This window comes from Mycteria americana, chromosome 5 (assembly GCF_035582795.1).
Source record: "Mycteria americana isolate JAX WOST 10 ecotype Jacksonville Zoo and Gardens chromosome 5, USCA_MyAme_1.0, whole genome shotgun sequence".
In the NCBI taxonomy this organism is placed as follows: domain Eukaryota; kingdom Metazoa; phylum Chordata; class Aves; order Ciconiiformes; family Ciconiidae; genus Mycteria; species Mycteria americana.
The window spans coordinates 36,626,676-36,642,339 of NC_134369.1; the positions used below are offsets into that span (position 1 = coordinate 36,626,676).

General features: G+C 41.4%; 1 protein-coding gene across 1 annotated transcript in view; it reads left to right on the forward strand.

The window, feature by feature from the left end:
- Nucleotides 1-4,484: 4,484 nt before the first annotated feature.
- PLEKHH1 (pleckstrin homology, MyTH4 and FERM domain containing H1) overlaps nt 4,485-15,664 on the forward strand; it is a 45,145-nt gene continuing 33,965 nt past the window's right edge. Inside the window, exons 1-3 of the mRNA XM_075501506.1 lie at nt 4,485-4,625; nt 10,350-10,412; nt 13,518-13,667. Coding sequence (XP_075357621.1) covers nt 4,485-4,625; nt 10,350-10,412; nt 13,518-13,667 — 354 coding nt within the window. The remainder of the gene's footprint in view (nt 4,626-10,349; nt 10,413-13,517; nt 13,668-15,664) is intronic.

The window sequence follows — 15,664 nt, forward strand, 5'->3', positions numbered from 1 at the left end:
CTTTTGACCATCGCCCATACTGCTGACCCTCTTGGTGTTGATGCAGTGACGTGGGAGGAAATCTCTCTCCCTTCATGTGTTGCATTTATCACATTTCTACTGATTCCTTTTGTAGTACGATGGTAGCTGAAAGTTAGACTAGTATTCAGCTCCGGTGTTCAGGCAGGGTCTGGTGCATTTTGCTGGCAGGTGCTGAGAACTGCACTTTTCTGTGCTGACTGAATCCCCTATAACAGCCTAGGTAAACTGATTCCTGAGCTGAGGAGACGCTTGTGTTAGAAATATGGAAATACCGTTTCACTTGCCTGCATTGTTTGCACTGAATGAACAAAGCTACAAACACTTTACTTGCATTTATATCTGCACCTGAAAGCCTTCATGTTGATTAATTGCTTTTTATTCTTAGAAGGCTTTTCAGGTGGAAATATACAAAGTCTCTGAAGTGTTTTGAATTCTAGTTTGGATCCACCAACATCTGGGATATCAGCTGATTCTGGTCTAAAACCAAAAAGACCCCATGACATTCTGGTATAAATTTTAGCTTCATCAGAATTACAACTGGATATGGGCACTCCAAGTAAATATATTCATATTTATTTTGGATATAGCATTTAGTGTCAGAACTGTCTCCACTGTTGATCAAAAGGTACAGATATAGTCAAAACTGGAAGTGTCATGTCTGCATTAGAAGTTGTTTCAGTCATTTTTCCCCCACTAAGTTCTAAGGACTTTGTAGCTTCCATTATCTTCACTGGAAGTTTTTTGATACTTAACACTGAAAATGAAGCTGCTGTTTAAGAAGTGTCTGCATTTAAGAATGAAGTTTTGAAAATCTCAGCTTGTTTGAACAAAGTGGCTGCCTCCTATTTTCCAAGTTCCTAAAGTAAGAATACTGCACCTGAAAGTATCTGATTCCCAACTTCTTCATACACCAAAGGGAAAAAAGAACCAGTTTTGTATAACCATATAAATATGGTTTATATAACCATATAAATTCTTTATCTGATATGAAAAGTACCAATATTGGGGGGAGGGGAGGAATCAAAGAATTTAGTGGATTAAGATGGTTAAGAATTACAAAAAAATGATGTATGAAATGGCAGGTCCAGTAGCAAGGATTTAAAGTCAGTCTGTCAAAATAAAGTTCATATTGTAATTCATAAAGTACAGATGAACTGCTTAGATTTAGGTGAATGGGGGAGAAGGAATGATGCGTTTAACAGTAAATGAGAATTCAGAATAAATTTGAAGCTGTAAATAAAGTTGTAATTTAGGGGTAAATGTGAGACATTGTGATACAGTATCTTTCTGTGAAAAAGGGTAAGGCCTTCAGAAATCATTTGATGTCATGACACATGGGGAAGTTTTTAGCTTAAGTGGAGAAGATGGGGACTGATAGAAGAATGATAAGATAGACAAAGAAATGACAAAAGAGAACGTGACAACACTGTGCTGAAGCAGGGGGTGTTGGAAGGTAGGTATTTTACTGGAAGAGTTGACTGACCCAGGGGATTATTAAGGATGTGATAAACTCTAATGACACAAAGTAAAATTGCACATTAGAAGTAGTAATAAAGTGGGCACAAAACCTGGGAGAGCACTGTTTAGAGGCAGCAGAGGAGGAAAAGACCTGGATATACTAATCAATCATAGGGTAACCATGGGCCTGTTAAATTTTGCAATGGACTGTAGTACAGAGATCCTTGATCTTGTGGGGATCTGGCACAGACCTGTACTTCATTTTTCTGTTCCAATATCATTGTAATGGGCCCCCTGCACTCCCCCGTCTGGCATTTGCAAAGGCAAAGCCAGCTGAGATTCCTCTGCTCCAGTTGTGTTGGCTTGTCTGTGAATGTTGACCACCAGTGTAATGTGGTTGTAAAAAAGGCAAATGCAGTCAGGTAAGGTATTCCCTAGGAGAGTGGAAAGTACTAAATGCCTTTACACAATGCTTTGGTGAGGCTGCATGTTGCCTTCCAGATGCAGTTGTGGTCACCCATGTCTATGAAGGGGAGTGAGAAAGATAAAACCCAGTTCTTTTATATGATGTGCACTAAAGCTGGAGCAGGTGCAGAGGGAGAGTGGTGAGCTTTTCTTATAAGACAAAAAGAGCCCCTTATCTCTAGCCTTGCAAAATGAGGTCTTTAAGGAGAAGCTTTTGATATCTATAACTATACCAAGGGGTAAATATGAGGGAGGGAAAAAACTAGCGAAGCTGAAGGGCAGTATTGTACAAGAATGAACAGATACAAGCTGGTTATTATTACATTTATGCTGGTAATTAGAAGGTGGCTCATTAGAGGGGTGAGGTTCTAGAACAGCAGGAATAGCGGGAGTAAAACTGCCTGCACGGTTCTGGGGAAGGGCTGTGTTCATTTATGAAAGGGATTATAGGATGCAGTTGTCTACAGTGAGAAGGAAATGAGACTTAATGATTCAGGACATCTATCCCAGTCTTAGACTTCCTATTCACAATGGGGTATTTTAGTTCAACCAGAAGTCACGGACTATCTGAGGAAACTACTTTTGTTCTGGCATGAGCTGTGTGGCATAAGCTAAAATCAGACTCATTTTAATTTGTGCCATTAGAGTTTATCCCATTAATTCATATGCCGTCTTTGGACTTAAACCCTATGAATAAAGACTAAAAATCTCTTTATGCCCATATGAAAGAGAACAGAATTTCATTTGAGAGTTGAAGTATTATGTCCAGAACAGAGTTAGCTGTAAACAAACTTATGGTGTTGCAGGATCCTTTCATGACCCTTTTGGCTTGAGAAGGACTGATAGCACTACCTTAGAGGGAAACCCTACAACGTTGTGAAGTGTGCCAGAAGTAGCCTGGTTAAATGCCTGGACAAGGAGCTAGGCTAAAGATTAGATCGATGTGCTGGACTGGGCTGTGGAAAGGGATGGCCTCTGTATTTCTGTAAAGCTGTGGGTGTGCTGCTTGTAGAATGCTGGTCTTCCTTCCTATCGCAGAGTGTTTGCAGTGGTGCAGTACCGAACATGTGTGCCTTTTCCTTGTTTTACTTAAATCTACCTTCTGACGTGGAATAGTATTTCCCAAATCATTGGAAAGGCAGGCAACTCACTGCCAGGAAGACTTTGTATTACTGAACAAAGCAACCTGTATATAAAATAACTTACAGGTAATGTTTGTAGCTAAAGGGTATAAAATGTGTCTTCCTTAACTCAGAACAGCAGGGGTATAGCTGGACAGAGTGGCTTGCTGTGTTATGTGTACTTACCCTATTTTGTATACTTAGGGTAACTTGAATCTCAGGTCTCTTACATGCAAAGTATGAGCGAGGTGTCCTGGCAAGTGGGTACAACTAGAGGGACATCTTAATCTTTCCCACCCTGCAAGAGCAGATGTAAAGGCAATGAGGCTGAGTGACTTCACTGCTCTCTCCCAGGTCTTGGCCTGTTAACTTTGGTCCCAGTTCAGGAAAGCACTGAGTTTGCCTGTGAGCAGGTGAGAAGTCCCTTTAATAAGTTTGAGTTTCAGTGTTTTGATGAAGCTGATGAACTAATAACTGTTCTGGCTTTGTAAACACTTGTTATTGTAGGGTTAGACAGCTGGCTGCTGGACTGCACACACTGAGCTGGTATTATAAACCTGTTTGTGAGCACTCACAAATGCCTGAGTTTGATTAAGGATGCTTATTACCTACATTTTACATATCTTTTAAAATGAGCACGAAGTATCTGAAATGTCTAAACAGTTACTGAGTAAGAAAATAAAACAACTTCAAAAACCACAGCTTTTTCCACTTTGTGGAGTTATGTATATCCCTTGACGTCTACAAGGACTTCAGTAGACCTGCATGTTTTGTCTTCAGCCCTAGTTTATTCCTGGCTGGGATCTCTTTATGTTTTAACAGAGTGGTTGTTTAGATACTGTGGTACAGCTACTCTTCCACTCTTCTTGTAGACTGACTGTATCAAGTATTTAGAGATTGGGAACACTGTTGCTTCATACATCACATCCTCTTAACACAGTCTGTATGAGAAGGCACTGGTGCCCCGAGTTAATAATGGATGTGTGACCTGAGTTACCTTTAAGAGTCACTTTTAGTGACCTGAGGCTTTACAGCTGTACTGGTCCAAAGGAGGCAGGAGTAAAAAATACTCCTAGTCTATAGGTAGATGCTGAGCAAGGCTGTAAGGATGGCAGTAAGACTGTTTTTGGAATATACAGTATGATGGGTAAATTATTTACTCACTCTAAAGGTAAAAGTTTATTTGAATATTTATCTGTTATCCATTAAAAGTAACCTCTAGCAGAGAGTGATATCAATAACTTGGGATAGTACCATTTTCATCTTCTGCTTGCAGAAGAAATGGCCTTTGTTACCAGTCCTGTAAGATGGACCAAGGAAGACTAGGCACAAGGGGTAAAAATTTGCCGGTCTAAAATATATATTTTTCCCTTCTCTTCTGTAGGATTTTTAGAGCACCTTAGACGACATCCCAGGTGGATGATTAACTTCACAATGACAGAACTCACAGTGGAGAATGGCAGCTGTACAGACTGGCAAAAGCGATGCCTTGCGTTGGAGTCCCAGCTCTTCAAATTCCGCTTGCAGGCAAGCAAGATCCGAGAGCTGTTAGCTGAGAAGGTGAGGCAATGGTGGCTTCTTCTACTTCACACTGAGTCATGGCATGAAAGCAAAAAAATCCCTAAACGCTGAGCCATCCAATAAAACTGTTACCTGTGGCGGGGATCTCTTTCTTGATTACAGTATGTCATTGCACTCTGCTTATTACTTGAGATACAGAGATGTGCCTGTCAGAGTGATGTAAAGTGGCATTAGTGAAAATAAGAATTTGGCCTTGTTTACTGGAAAATCACTGGGTATTTGGATTCTACTGGAAAACACTGTACCAGCAAGATTCTGGATATCTAAAGTGACTGAGGCAGCTGCAGAGCAAAGATGGATATTTTGGATAAGAACAGCAGGATCAGGACTTGGCTGGCAATAGAAAAGCTTGCAGGAGTGCAAATTATGCTGTAGTGTTAAAAGACTGGACAGGGGTACATGTACTGCCATAGTGTTAGAATAACACTGCATATCCAGTCAAAATGTTCTGGGGTTACTGAAGAGCAGGACTGAGATACTTTGAGATCTGGATGTTAGAAACTTGCATGACCTCTGTCTGGTTTTAGAGGCATCTCCCACTAATCTCTTTCAAGCGCACTAAGTGAACTCGTTTGCAATCCTAGGGGAGAGGACTGGCAAAGAATTGAGGGTTTTGTTGGGGTGGTTTTTTTTTGTTTCTATCATGATGTGGATTTTTGGTGGTTTTTTCTTTACCTTAAATTTAGTTATTTTTCAATTTGAATTAAAGCTTTTTCACTAACCTCTAATTTGCATAAAATCCAAGTTTGTAGATTGCTGTGGGGTTCCTTCTTTGTTTCAGAATGTGGCTTACATCATCACAGTCCAGTCCAAGATCGCTTAGATCTTCAATTACTGTTAGAAAGTGAAAACAGTTTTTCAGTCAGTTTGCTAATGAAGTTGAAATCTTTACAACTGACTGCAGTTTACTCCAAATGCTTTTAAGCTGTACCTGACAACAGATATGTTCTAAACTCACTTTTGCTCCAATTTCTATTACGTAACTCTTATGTGTATATTCTTGTTTGTTGGTTTTGGATGTAAAAACATCAAAATGACATCTACTTCAGAGTGGAGCAATTTTCATCCTTGCTTTCACTGTAATTATGTTTCCACTAATGCTGTATACTGCATGAGACATACATTCCACCCGTCATATTTTAAGAAATTATGCAATTCTAAGCACCCTCTTCATCTTTTCAAGGTAGCTTCTGAGATGGACCTTAGTGATTACTTACCTTGGAAAACATTGAAAATGGTCGTAAAGTCCATTTAGATAAAGGCGCATTAAAAAAAATCATGTATAGATGTGGCGCAGGTCTGGTAAAGACAACCAGTACTCATGTGCAATACTCTACACTTGCTGCATTATGGAATCTGTGGCCTTGTGCTTTATTAATTCCTGCTTTGAGAAACTTCCTGACTACCTCCACACAAAAAGAAACCCACCTATCAGACTTTCTTTTTGGAGAACAGACTTGCCAGAGATCTTTTGACTATCTCTTTAGGGAGGTTTGTGGGCCATGTCAGAGAATGAAATTGTCATCTCCTTCAGGGGGCTCCTCGAGGAAGGGGCCTGACTGCCACTAATCCAGCCTTTCAGTCAAAGCGATGTTCCCTTTGTTGAGATTAAGGAGCAGCTTGGTTCAGTGATCAGGTTACTCTGTAACTACTTGTACAGTGCTGTTGTAGGCTTACTTGAAGGGTCAAAGAGCTAGCAGGATTGCAGTTCCCTACTCTGAATGTCATGTGGGAAGGGGAGAGCCTCAGGGACTGTGGGGCAGCTCCAGCAGGCTCTCCTGATACAGGTGGACTGCATCAGGAGAGCCTGATGCAGGATCAGGAGGACAGGTGCTAAACACACAACAAGCTGTTGAGAAGTGGCCCGTGCCCCAGGTTCCTCACTGCTCTGCAACGACTTGCTTGGAGATCCTCCTTCCCTCCTCCTCAGTCGCTACAGGGCTCCCCAGCAGTCACAGCAACTGGGGCTCCTGTCCGTGCTGCATCCTTCTCCCCCTCAGATGGGCAGTGACGCAGAACTGAAGGAGGCGCATGCTTTATGCTATGCATAGTGATGCCAACTCCAGGGATTTTTATCATATATTTTATAGCAACTGTGATTATTTTTTTTTTTTTTTTTACGGTTCTGTCTGTGAGAATGAAGAGATTCAGACTTATTTGAAAGAGTACTGCATTTTCAAAAAGGTTTGTGGGGGGGGACACTTTGAAAAATGTGAAATAGGCACAGTTTGAAGCTGTGTTGCCAGCCTCTGGTGAACATTGCCCCCGAGATCCTCTGATATGGTTTGCAGCAACAGGAAGATTAATTAAAAAAAAAAGTGGTTTTGCCAATGAAAGTGAAGAACAGTGTTAACAGGTGTGTGATACTTGCTCACCGGCTAGGTTGTCTCAGGGGTCTGGAAGCTGCTGATAGAAAGGCTTGGAAACCTGATCCCCCACATTTTAAATCAGTCTTTATAATCAAGTTTATGATTTTAAGGCAGATTTACTATTTTAATTCACAAAAAAACCCAGCCACTCATGCCTGGCATTGGTAGTACAATGCACGCTAACAGTTTAAATACTTCAGATTTTTAAAATCCGCTTAGATTGAATAATCTAGATCACTGTTCAGAACATGAGGAATTTAAAACCCAATGGTTTAACTGCCAGTGCCCTAGTTCACATGGTGTGAACTTTCGTGAGCTTCGCCAAGCCTGGCTGCGGGTTGGCGTGGCAGAAGGACCCCAGCCCCTGGCCTCCAAGACGAAGCTCTGCCATCTTGCTGGACCCCCGCAGGGCATGAGATCCCTGGGTTCTGCCTTGTTGTGGACATCGGCAGGGATCTGGTCTCTTTGGAAACAGGCAGTTGTTTCCACTCCGACTTTCTCGTACACACACAAAGAAAGGGATACTCCTCTGTTGGTGAGCGACATAGCAGGCCGTTGCCTTGGCAGCAAGATGACCTGGTTAGGAGTGAGCTCTGGAAAAGAACAACAGGAGGAAAATGAGGCTGAGACATGCAGGAACTTTTTTCACTCAATTTTATTTCGTGTGTTCTGAGCCATCAGGAGGGGGAAAGCCTGTGTGAATGGTTGACAGGAGGATCTTTTGCAGCTTTTAGAAGGGCCATCTGGGTCGCTTTTAACCTGCTTCTGTCTTACTTCAATAAACAGTGAACATATGGGAAAAGCCTCTTTTGTCTCATGCAAGCATGGCTATACAACTGGGCCTGTTTCTCTCCATACAAGCTGTCTGGGCTAATGTTTGGGAGAAGAGTTACTTGAATTTGGCTTGGTCACTAAGTTTTGTATGTGACCTAGGTCAAGTTACTTAGTAGCGTTTGTCAAATTATAAAGCCTTTTGAATGAAAGGACCCATGTAAATACCAAGCATTATTATTAATTCATTGAGGGATTTGAAAGAGCCTTACAAGCATGGATGTATTAAATCTGAATGCACCCCAGTGAGACAGCTGACACCAGGGATGGGTGAAGTAATCATTTTGTGTACATGAGAAACACATCAGTTATTTAATAGTTCATAGTAGGACAACCCAACAATGTAGTACAGGAAGTTAAGAAAAGTACAAGTTCATTTAAGGCTACGGAGGGAATTAGGGTGACAAAAGTAATTGATTTGACTGGAACTTAGCCAGGTCACCCTGCTTGCACAAGAAGTTTCATAACTCTTTAGTGATCAGGAGCGGTCCCAATGTACATTCTCTGTCCTGATCAGGAACCAGGACTGCTAGCAATGCAAAGCAAACTGTCATGAGGCTGGGACAGCAAGGAGTTTTTCAGTCAGAACAGTGCTGCCTTCTTAAAATAACCTGAGTCTTTCATGCAGATCACCCACCTTGTGGAGGATTGAATTATTAGTCTAAGAGCATAGCCTTTGGGAACAGGCCCAGAGATTCATCTAAAGTCTGTGCTGTGAATGTAGACCCTGTCAATTCATCAGAAAACTAGCAGAGGCCATTGACTCTGAAGCTACTGTCAGAAACAGTCTTTGTTTCACAAGGTGTATTATGTCTCCAGTTAGCATCTGTCTTTCACCAATATATTTTGCTGCTACCTGTCTGTGGTGATGACTATCCAGAGACTAATAAATGCATGGGTAGATCACTGTTCCTAATGGACACAGACTCATGTCATAACCCAGACCACTGCTGTCAGTGTTAGATTGCCTTGAGCTCAGTCTCTACCAAGACTCTCAGAGGCTGGGTCTTCAGTCAGAGGAGCTTTGGCTGTCTGTGTGGTCTGCTGTGGCATCTCTCTGCTCCTCTGCCAAAGAAATGTCCTTGATTTGGATATACTATAGACTCCATAGACTATGATGTCCTTGATTGCTCCACTGAAAAAGCAAACCTGAGAGGTATCATGCTAAATGTGGCACTTTCTGATCTTAAATGGTTTGAATTTGTTATGGTATGGCTTTTTTAGTTATATGTAGACACCTCAATAGTTGTCTATGTACCTTTCTGTTTGTCAATAAGTGTCAGTCTGCTCTTATGATCAATGTGTATGTATGAAAAGGAGAGTTGTCTTGTTGCCATCTGAAGGAAGGGAAATGGAAACACAGGAATGCTGACATCTCCATTCTGGGTGAACAACCCAAGAGGAATAAGTCCCATTTGCAGAAGTATTGGTTTGGTCTTCATAGTGACCAACCTGAATACTTTGCTCCGGTGCTTTATCAAGAATTGTAAAATGCATTGGAGAGAAAAAGAGCTCAGTTCCCCTTTTAGTTCGTTTTCTGCTTGAAGCATGATTCTTTTAATCTTCTGAAGCTGTGTCTATGTCATTCCTTCATTAGTAAAACACAAGTAAATGCTGGAAACTCTGTGAAGCATTCCTCAAATTTTGCAGCTTAGTGGATGAAATTTACTGTCACTGACTTCATATTACTCAGCTTAAATCTGAGACCCATCGAAGCAGGGCAGGTGGTGGAAGATGACCTTGCAAGCACTGAATGCGATTCTAAGTTGCTAATAAAAAAAAAAAAAAGGCTGGGCTCTAGTGGTAAGTTGTTATAGAAACCCCAGGTACATCTGCATTTCACTGAGAATGAAGTGATTTATATATATTTAGAATAAAATTCTATTCATTGTCCTTTGACGTCAATAGCAGCAATGCTCAGATAAAGAATCACAGAATTGTCAGTTTGCAAAGCTCTTTAAAATGAAAAGAAGCATAGGAAAATTAAGATCATTGTTAATCTTGTCAGTTATGAGCCTGTGATGCTTTTGAAGCCAAAGCAAAGTATTCATTGGTTATAATGTGGCATCGTAGAGAACCTGCTGTGAGCTTTCCAAGATGTATTCATTTTTATTTACCATTGTGAATGAATCCTAGCTTGCAATAAAAGCAGGAAAGAATGGCATGCTGTAGACAGGCTTCTTGTAGGGACAGCCCATGGTGTGTAAATTGTAGAGACGGGGTCAAGACTTTGGGACTATTTCCTTGACCCGTGTAATGAATGATGAAGCTTACTAATGAGAAAACAGTTCCGGTAAATTCAAAGTAGGGCAGAAGACTGGAAAAGGTCAAAGACTTTTTTTTTTTCCTGATCAAACCTGTCCAGTTAACCCAAAAGATGCCAAAGATCTGTAGACCTGCACAAAAAATGGAGGATTCCTGAGTAAAACAGGTGAATTTCCAGGTGGTGTAAATTTCTTTTCTTTCTTTCCCCCTCTCCTCTCCTTCTCTTCTGGCTCTGAAGATGCAGGAATTGGAACAGAGAGTGATAGAAGCAGAGCAAAGAGCTGAGGATGCAGAGAAACAGGTAAGAGATTCTCTTATGGTTGCTCTGGTACAAGCCAAGCAGGAACTTACTTTAAATTCCCTCCAATCTAGCATACAGACCGCACTCTGCAGTGCTGTGCTCTGCTAGGGAAACGCTGATTTACAGTGGTGAAGGGATTTTCTGGTCTACTTCCCAGTCTTTGAGCCTGAGGTACAAACAGGTGCCTAAATAGGTTCAACCCTAAGTGAAAACTGGCACCTTATATCTGCCTCTCAGCTTCACAGCCTTTACCCCCTCATCCATGATAGGCATGCTTGGTTATGGAAAAGGAAGGGGATGTTGTACCTTCAGGATTACGCTGCAGAGGTAGAGCTGCCTGGCAGGTCCTCAGAAAACAAATACTTAAGAGAACTGGTAAGGACTTGTCTACAAGTAGGGAAGGTTCTGTGAAAGAAGTAAGGGTGTGTCTGCAAAACCTATCAGTTGTTTTGGACTTTCTTTTTAGTAATTACTGCTCTGGCTTGGGAGCCCATGGAGAAAAGCAGTAAGAGCTGGATTCATTGCATATTACTGTAACCATCTAAAAACTAGGCATATTGTCTAAGCTAGTCCTAGCCTTCTTGAATAATGGAGAAGGAGAGAGAGAGGCTTCAGCATGTGAACAGGCTCTAATGTTCTAATGGACCTTTGGGAAGCAGACTGTTGTATAGTTTGTGCTGTAAGGAGTATTATAAAAACAAAAGAGTCAGGAAGGGCCAGATGGTCTGAGCTCCTGCATCACTGCAGACCACTGCTGAAGGAAAGGTTTGAAATGAACCAACTCCCTCCAGCTGGATAAGAGCTGCAGGACTGAGCATTGAGTCAGAGATTAAAGCGCAGAACTAAGAGCCGTGCAAGATGGCCAAGAATGGCTGTCAAAGAGGACTTAAGTATTGAAGGACTGAATAGGCAATGTTATATAATGGGAAACATATTGCCTGGGAATCAAGAACTTGAAGCATCTGGTAAGGTATTCTGTCTGCAGAACATACTATTCCATGCCAGTTTGATATCGATGTCAAGATTTTTTTCTGACCAGCTTAAATATAGGAAAGATGCTATGTCTAGTCACCATACTGTTGGCCTCTATGCTAGGTCAGCAATTGTCAGCCAAGAACAAGAGTTGTTCTTGAGAGTGGTATCAGTAAGTCCACACCCAACCAAGACAGGCAAAGGTAATGTTGTCACTCTGACAGCACCAGTGGGAAATACAGTTATTGCCACAGGCCAATGAAGGAGGTTTCATAGTAGAAGACACCTCAATGACAGGAGTAGAGTGTCCATGATATGGTAAGATGCAATGACAGCAAGGGAGCAGATAGAGACCAAGTCAAATCCAGGTAAGAGAACGGGCAAGAAAGGGAGAATTTGGCTGGGAAGGTGTAGGATAAACGAGAGTTGCCTTCACTCACCTGCCATCAGCAGAAATGAGGGTTGCCTTTATTCATCTGCCACCAGCAGTTCTGCAGCCATATGTTGGCAGGTCCTAAAGACTAGCAACCCTCAAAGTTGTAGGGTCTGCCTTTCCAGCAGCCTTATCCACATCCAGAGATAAGTGTTCCTAGAGAAATACTTCATTGCTGCCTGACAGCCTGAAGAAGTGACAGCATAAGAAGCAGGACCATTCCCTTCCACTAATAAGTATATTCACCATGAATGAGAAGCAGCTGACAAATGAGAGGGCTCCACATCAAGTGTGAAATCCATTGTTATCTTTCTCTCCAGGAGTCTGGGAGGTTGGATTTGTTAATTCAATGGGCTCCCTGTAGCTGCCAACCTCAATTAAGGAAATCACATGTTTGCAGTCCCCTCTTTGAACCTCTAGTACAGAGTCAGCATTTGGGTATCAGACAGAAAGGAGGGGCCATTTCTTTTTACTATAATCACCCTAAACTCTAATGAAAACACATCCGACTCAGCAGGCTTAGTTTTCTGGCTCGGATGTTGGGCGCCTACCTTTCTGATTCAGTGTGAGGAAGAGGCAGTTTGCTTCTCTGCCTAATGCAGGCAGACAGGAGGACAAAACACAGCTTCTGCAAGTATGAAGTGTAGGCTGCTCAACAGAGCATGAGTAACTCTCTCCCACAGACTCTGTGAAGTGCTCAGATCATTGCCTGCATTCTGCATTCCTGGTTCTAAACTCATGCCAAATTAATGGTATCTGGAGTTGGTTTCTTTGCAGATTCATTCTATCTGGGATGTGTTGGAACCAGATATTTTCCCATCATCAAATGCTGCAATTAGCAGGTTTGAGTTAAGTTGGTGGAAATCCGTTCACCTTTAGAAATGAAGTCTTATAATCCATTGCAATAGGATGAGGTAATGATAAAACAGACAGTATATCGAGAGACATAGGTTTTGAAGAAAGCAAAGAGCTTTTAAAAGTTTGTTAAAAACCTGAAAGGCTTCAGCAGCAGCTAGATTTTCATTCATTGAAACTTTGTCTGTAGTGAAGGAGCATTACATTGGTGCTTCCCCTGCTGAGATGAACAGGTGTTGGTACTGGCAGGAACTCAAAGATAGGCAAAGCTTCTGACATATCTAATATGGTAACTCCTTAAGAGGTCGGAGAAAAGACTTGTCAGAAAGCCAGAAGTTGCCAAAACATTGTCTAAGCTGGCGATAGGAGGAGGAAGGAACTCTGTAGTACATTTCCCTATGGAAACCTTGATCTGAAGCAAATGGCCAGGGTTTTGTGGTGCATACCTTGGTAGTGAATGGGGTAAAAAGCTGACCATGGTATTGCAAAGGAGGAAAATGTGGTGTACCTTGCCCATATGTCTATGTAGACTATGGTGCCCGTATGGTCTCTTTGACCAATAGTGTGCAAATATTTCACAATCAACAATGTGTTTATCTGTTCATGGTTCAGTTTGCATCTGTTACTGCTTCAGCATTACAAATGAATGGACAATGTTCTCTTCACATATGTAGATATAAACTAAGTGTGACTTGAAGGTTGTTCTTTTTTTCTTTTTTTCTTCTTTTCCTGACTTCAAAAATATGAAACCCACAAATACTTTAAGTTACGGTCTTACCACTAAACAAGCAACTCCTTCATTTGTGTTGTTTTGTTTTTTTATCTCTCTCTGATTGTCATTACAGGTCAGAGTTATGGAAGAGAAGATAAAACTAGCCAACGTGAAGACCAGTGAATCAGACAGCACTCTGCACAGGAAATACCAAGAGCTGATGGGCACAGTGCGAGGAAAGGAAGATCTGATCAACCAGTTGGAGACACAGCTAGCAAAACAGGTAAAGATATTTTCTACAGGGAGACCTGTAGCTTTCATGAGTTGGAGGGACTCTGTAATGTACGTTTCAAAGGTATGGATTATGTCTCTGTTACATATTAGCCTCTCAGTTGCCTTCAGATCAGCTTGCTCAGTGCAAGATCCTCTCCTTCCTTTCTCTTTTCAGACAAAACCATCCATTCAGCCTCAGTAGCCCTTGTCTCTTCATTATAGGAGATTGGTCAATGTCCTTAAAGGGTTTCCTTATGTTAGTGTTGAGTCAGTGTTGAGACCCTAAATTGTAATACTTAGTCTGGTCACAGTATTTCTCTGGCTTCCTAGCATACAGATTGCTCTGCAAAATCATTATGTAGCCCATCTCTGACTTGGCATATGCTGCTTCTTGGGAAGGGACTTTTCCCAGTCTTCAGCAATCCTTTAGCATAGTTCATCTCTTGTCAGATGTCCTCATTATAAACGAGCAGCTGTTGTCCAGTATGGATAGTTCTTAGTCTCTTCCATTCTCAGTTGGTGGAAGGAAGGAGCTACATCTACAGCAGAGCTTGTATTTCGGCTCTAGTAAAAGCCTTGCCCTGTGGTCTTTATGACATGAGGAATGAGGTATTCTTATGTTGCTGAGTAAATTACTTTTAAATGGAAATAGCTCATTAGAATTTTACACCAAAAAATACTTTGCCATTTGAGTTACATTTTAGATTTAACTAATTGTCACCTATTTCAAGGGCAAAATAGGTTGGTAAGCTGTCTGAATTTACTAAGACCAAGTGTAGTGTGAAGGTCAGGCATCAGATCTTTGTAATACTCTGGGTTTCAGGTCACTTCCCCAGGCCAGCTTGCTCAGGCAGAATGTAGGTGAAGTTTCTGCATTTTCGAAAAGAAAGAAGGTGTTCTGAAGGAGCTACAATAGTGATCAAGGTCTGGAAGCAGCTCTTGTAATCAAAGATGGGAGAAATTCTGATTTACCCAAAAATGCGAGGTGTGATTTGATTAAAATCAACAAATGCAAGTGGGAAAAATGTTCTGTTAGTAGAAATCTTTATTCTAGCAACAAGAGGCAAAATGAGATTCTAGAAATGAAAGCCAAAGCTTGACAATTTCAGACTAGAAACACTCTTTTTCAGGGTCACCAGTTTAGTTTCAGAATGGAATGGCATGGTAGCAGTGCTGGAAGGTCACTAAGGGTCCCTGTAAGGCATCCTATTTGTTTTCACTGGGATGGAGAGGGCTGTGGAGTTCAGAACATTAATAAGAGAACACTGAGGTCATGTCTGGACCACACAATAGCCTGGGACGCAAAAAAATCTCTTAACTGCTTCTGGATCTTAAAGCACAATAACTGCATCTACGGCTGCTGTGCCTGAGTGAATTAGTTCTGCTTAGAGGCAGGGCTTACTAAGCTCTGTGACAATGCTGTCATCATGTCACTGTCCTACTTTAGGACCCTAAATGAAATCTTGGCATTGCACTTCACCATGTAGCGTAGCAATATTCTGAATATTTTACCTCTTGGTCCCTGATCTGAGACAAGTCCAGGTCATTAGGGATTCAAAGGCATTACCTATGTGATGGATATTCAGAGGACTATAGTAAATCCACCGTATGTGCCAGATCATTTGAAACCAGTAGGCACGTCTTATATTCTGACTCCAGCAAAGGCTGGCACCTGATGATTAGGAACACACAGAGCCATATTCAGGGAGAAAAATTAAATAAATCCTCCTCTTAAAGCATCAGATTTGATTACTTTTACTTCATTGTGCTCAACTACAAATGTTACTCCTACCCATAATGTTGCCAAGGTATATTTTAAAGTCAGCAAACATATTTGAATAAGAGCTTTTAAATGTGCAGTTGTGGTGATGAATAACATGTGGTGCTTAAAACCAATGTGAAGATGTGGGGAATTTCCTGCAGTCTGCTGTGTATTTATATGGTATTCATTAAGTGAACTTACACTCTTCAGCACGAAAAATTTAAAAAGGGGTGGGGGGCGAAGCA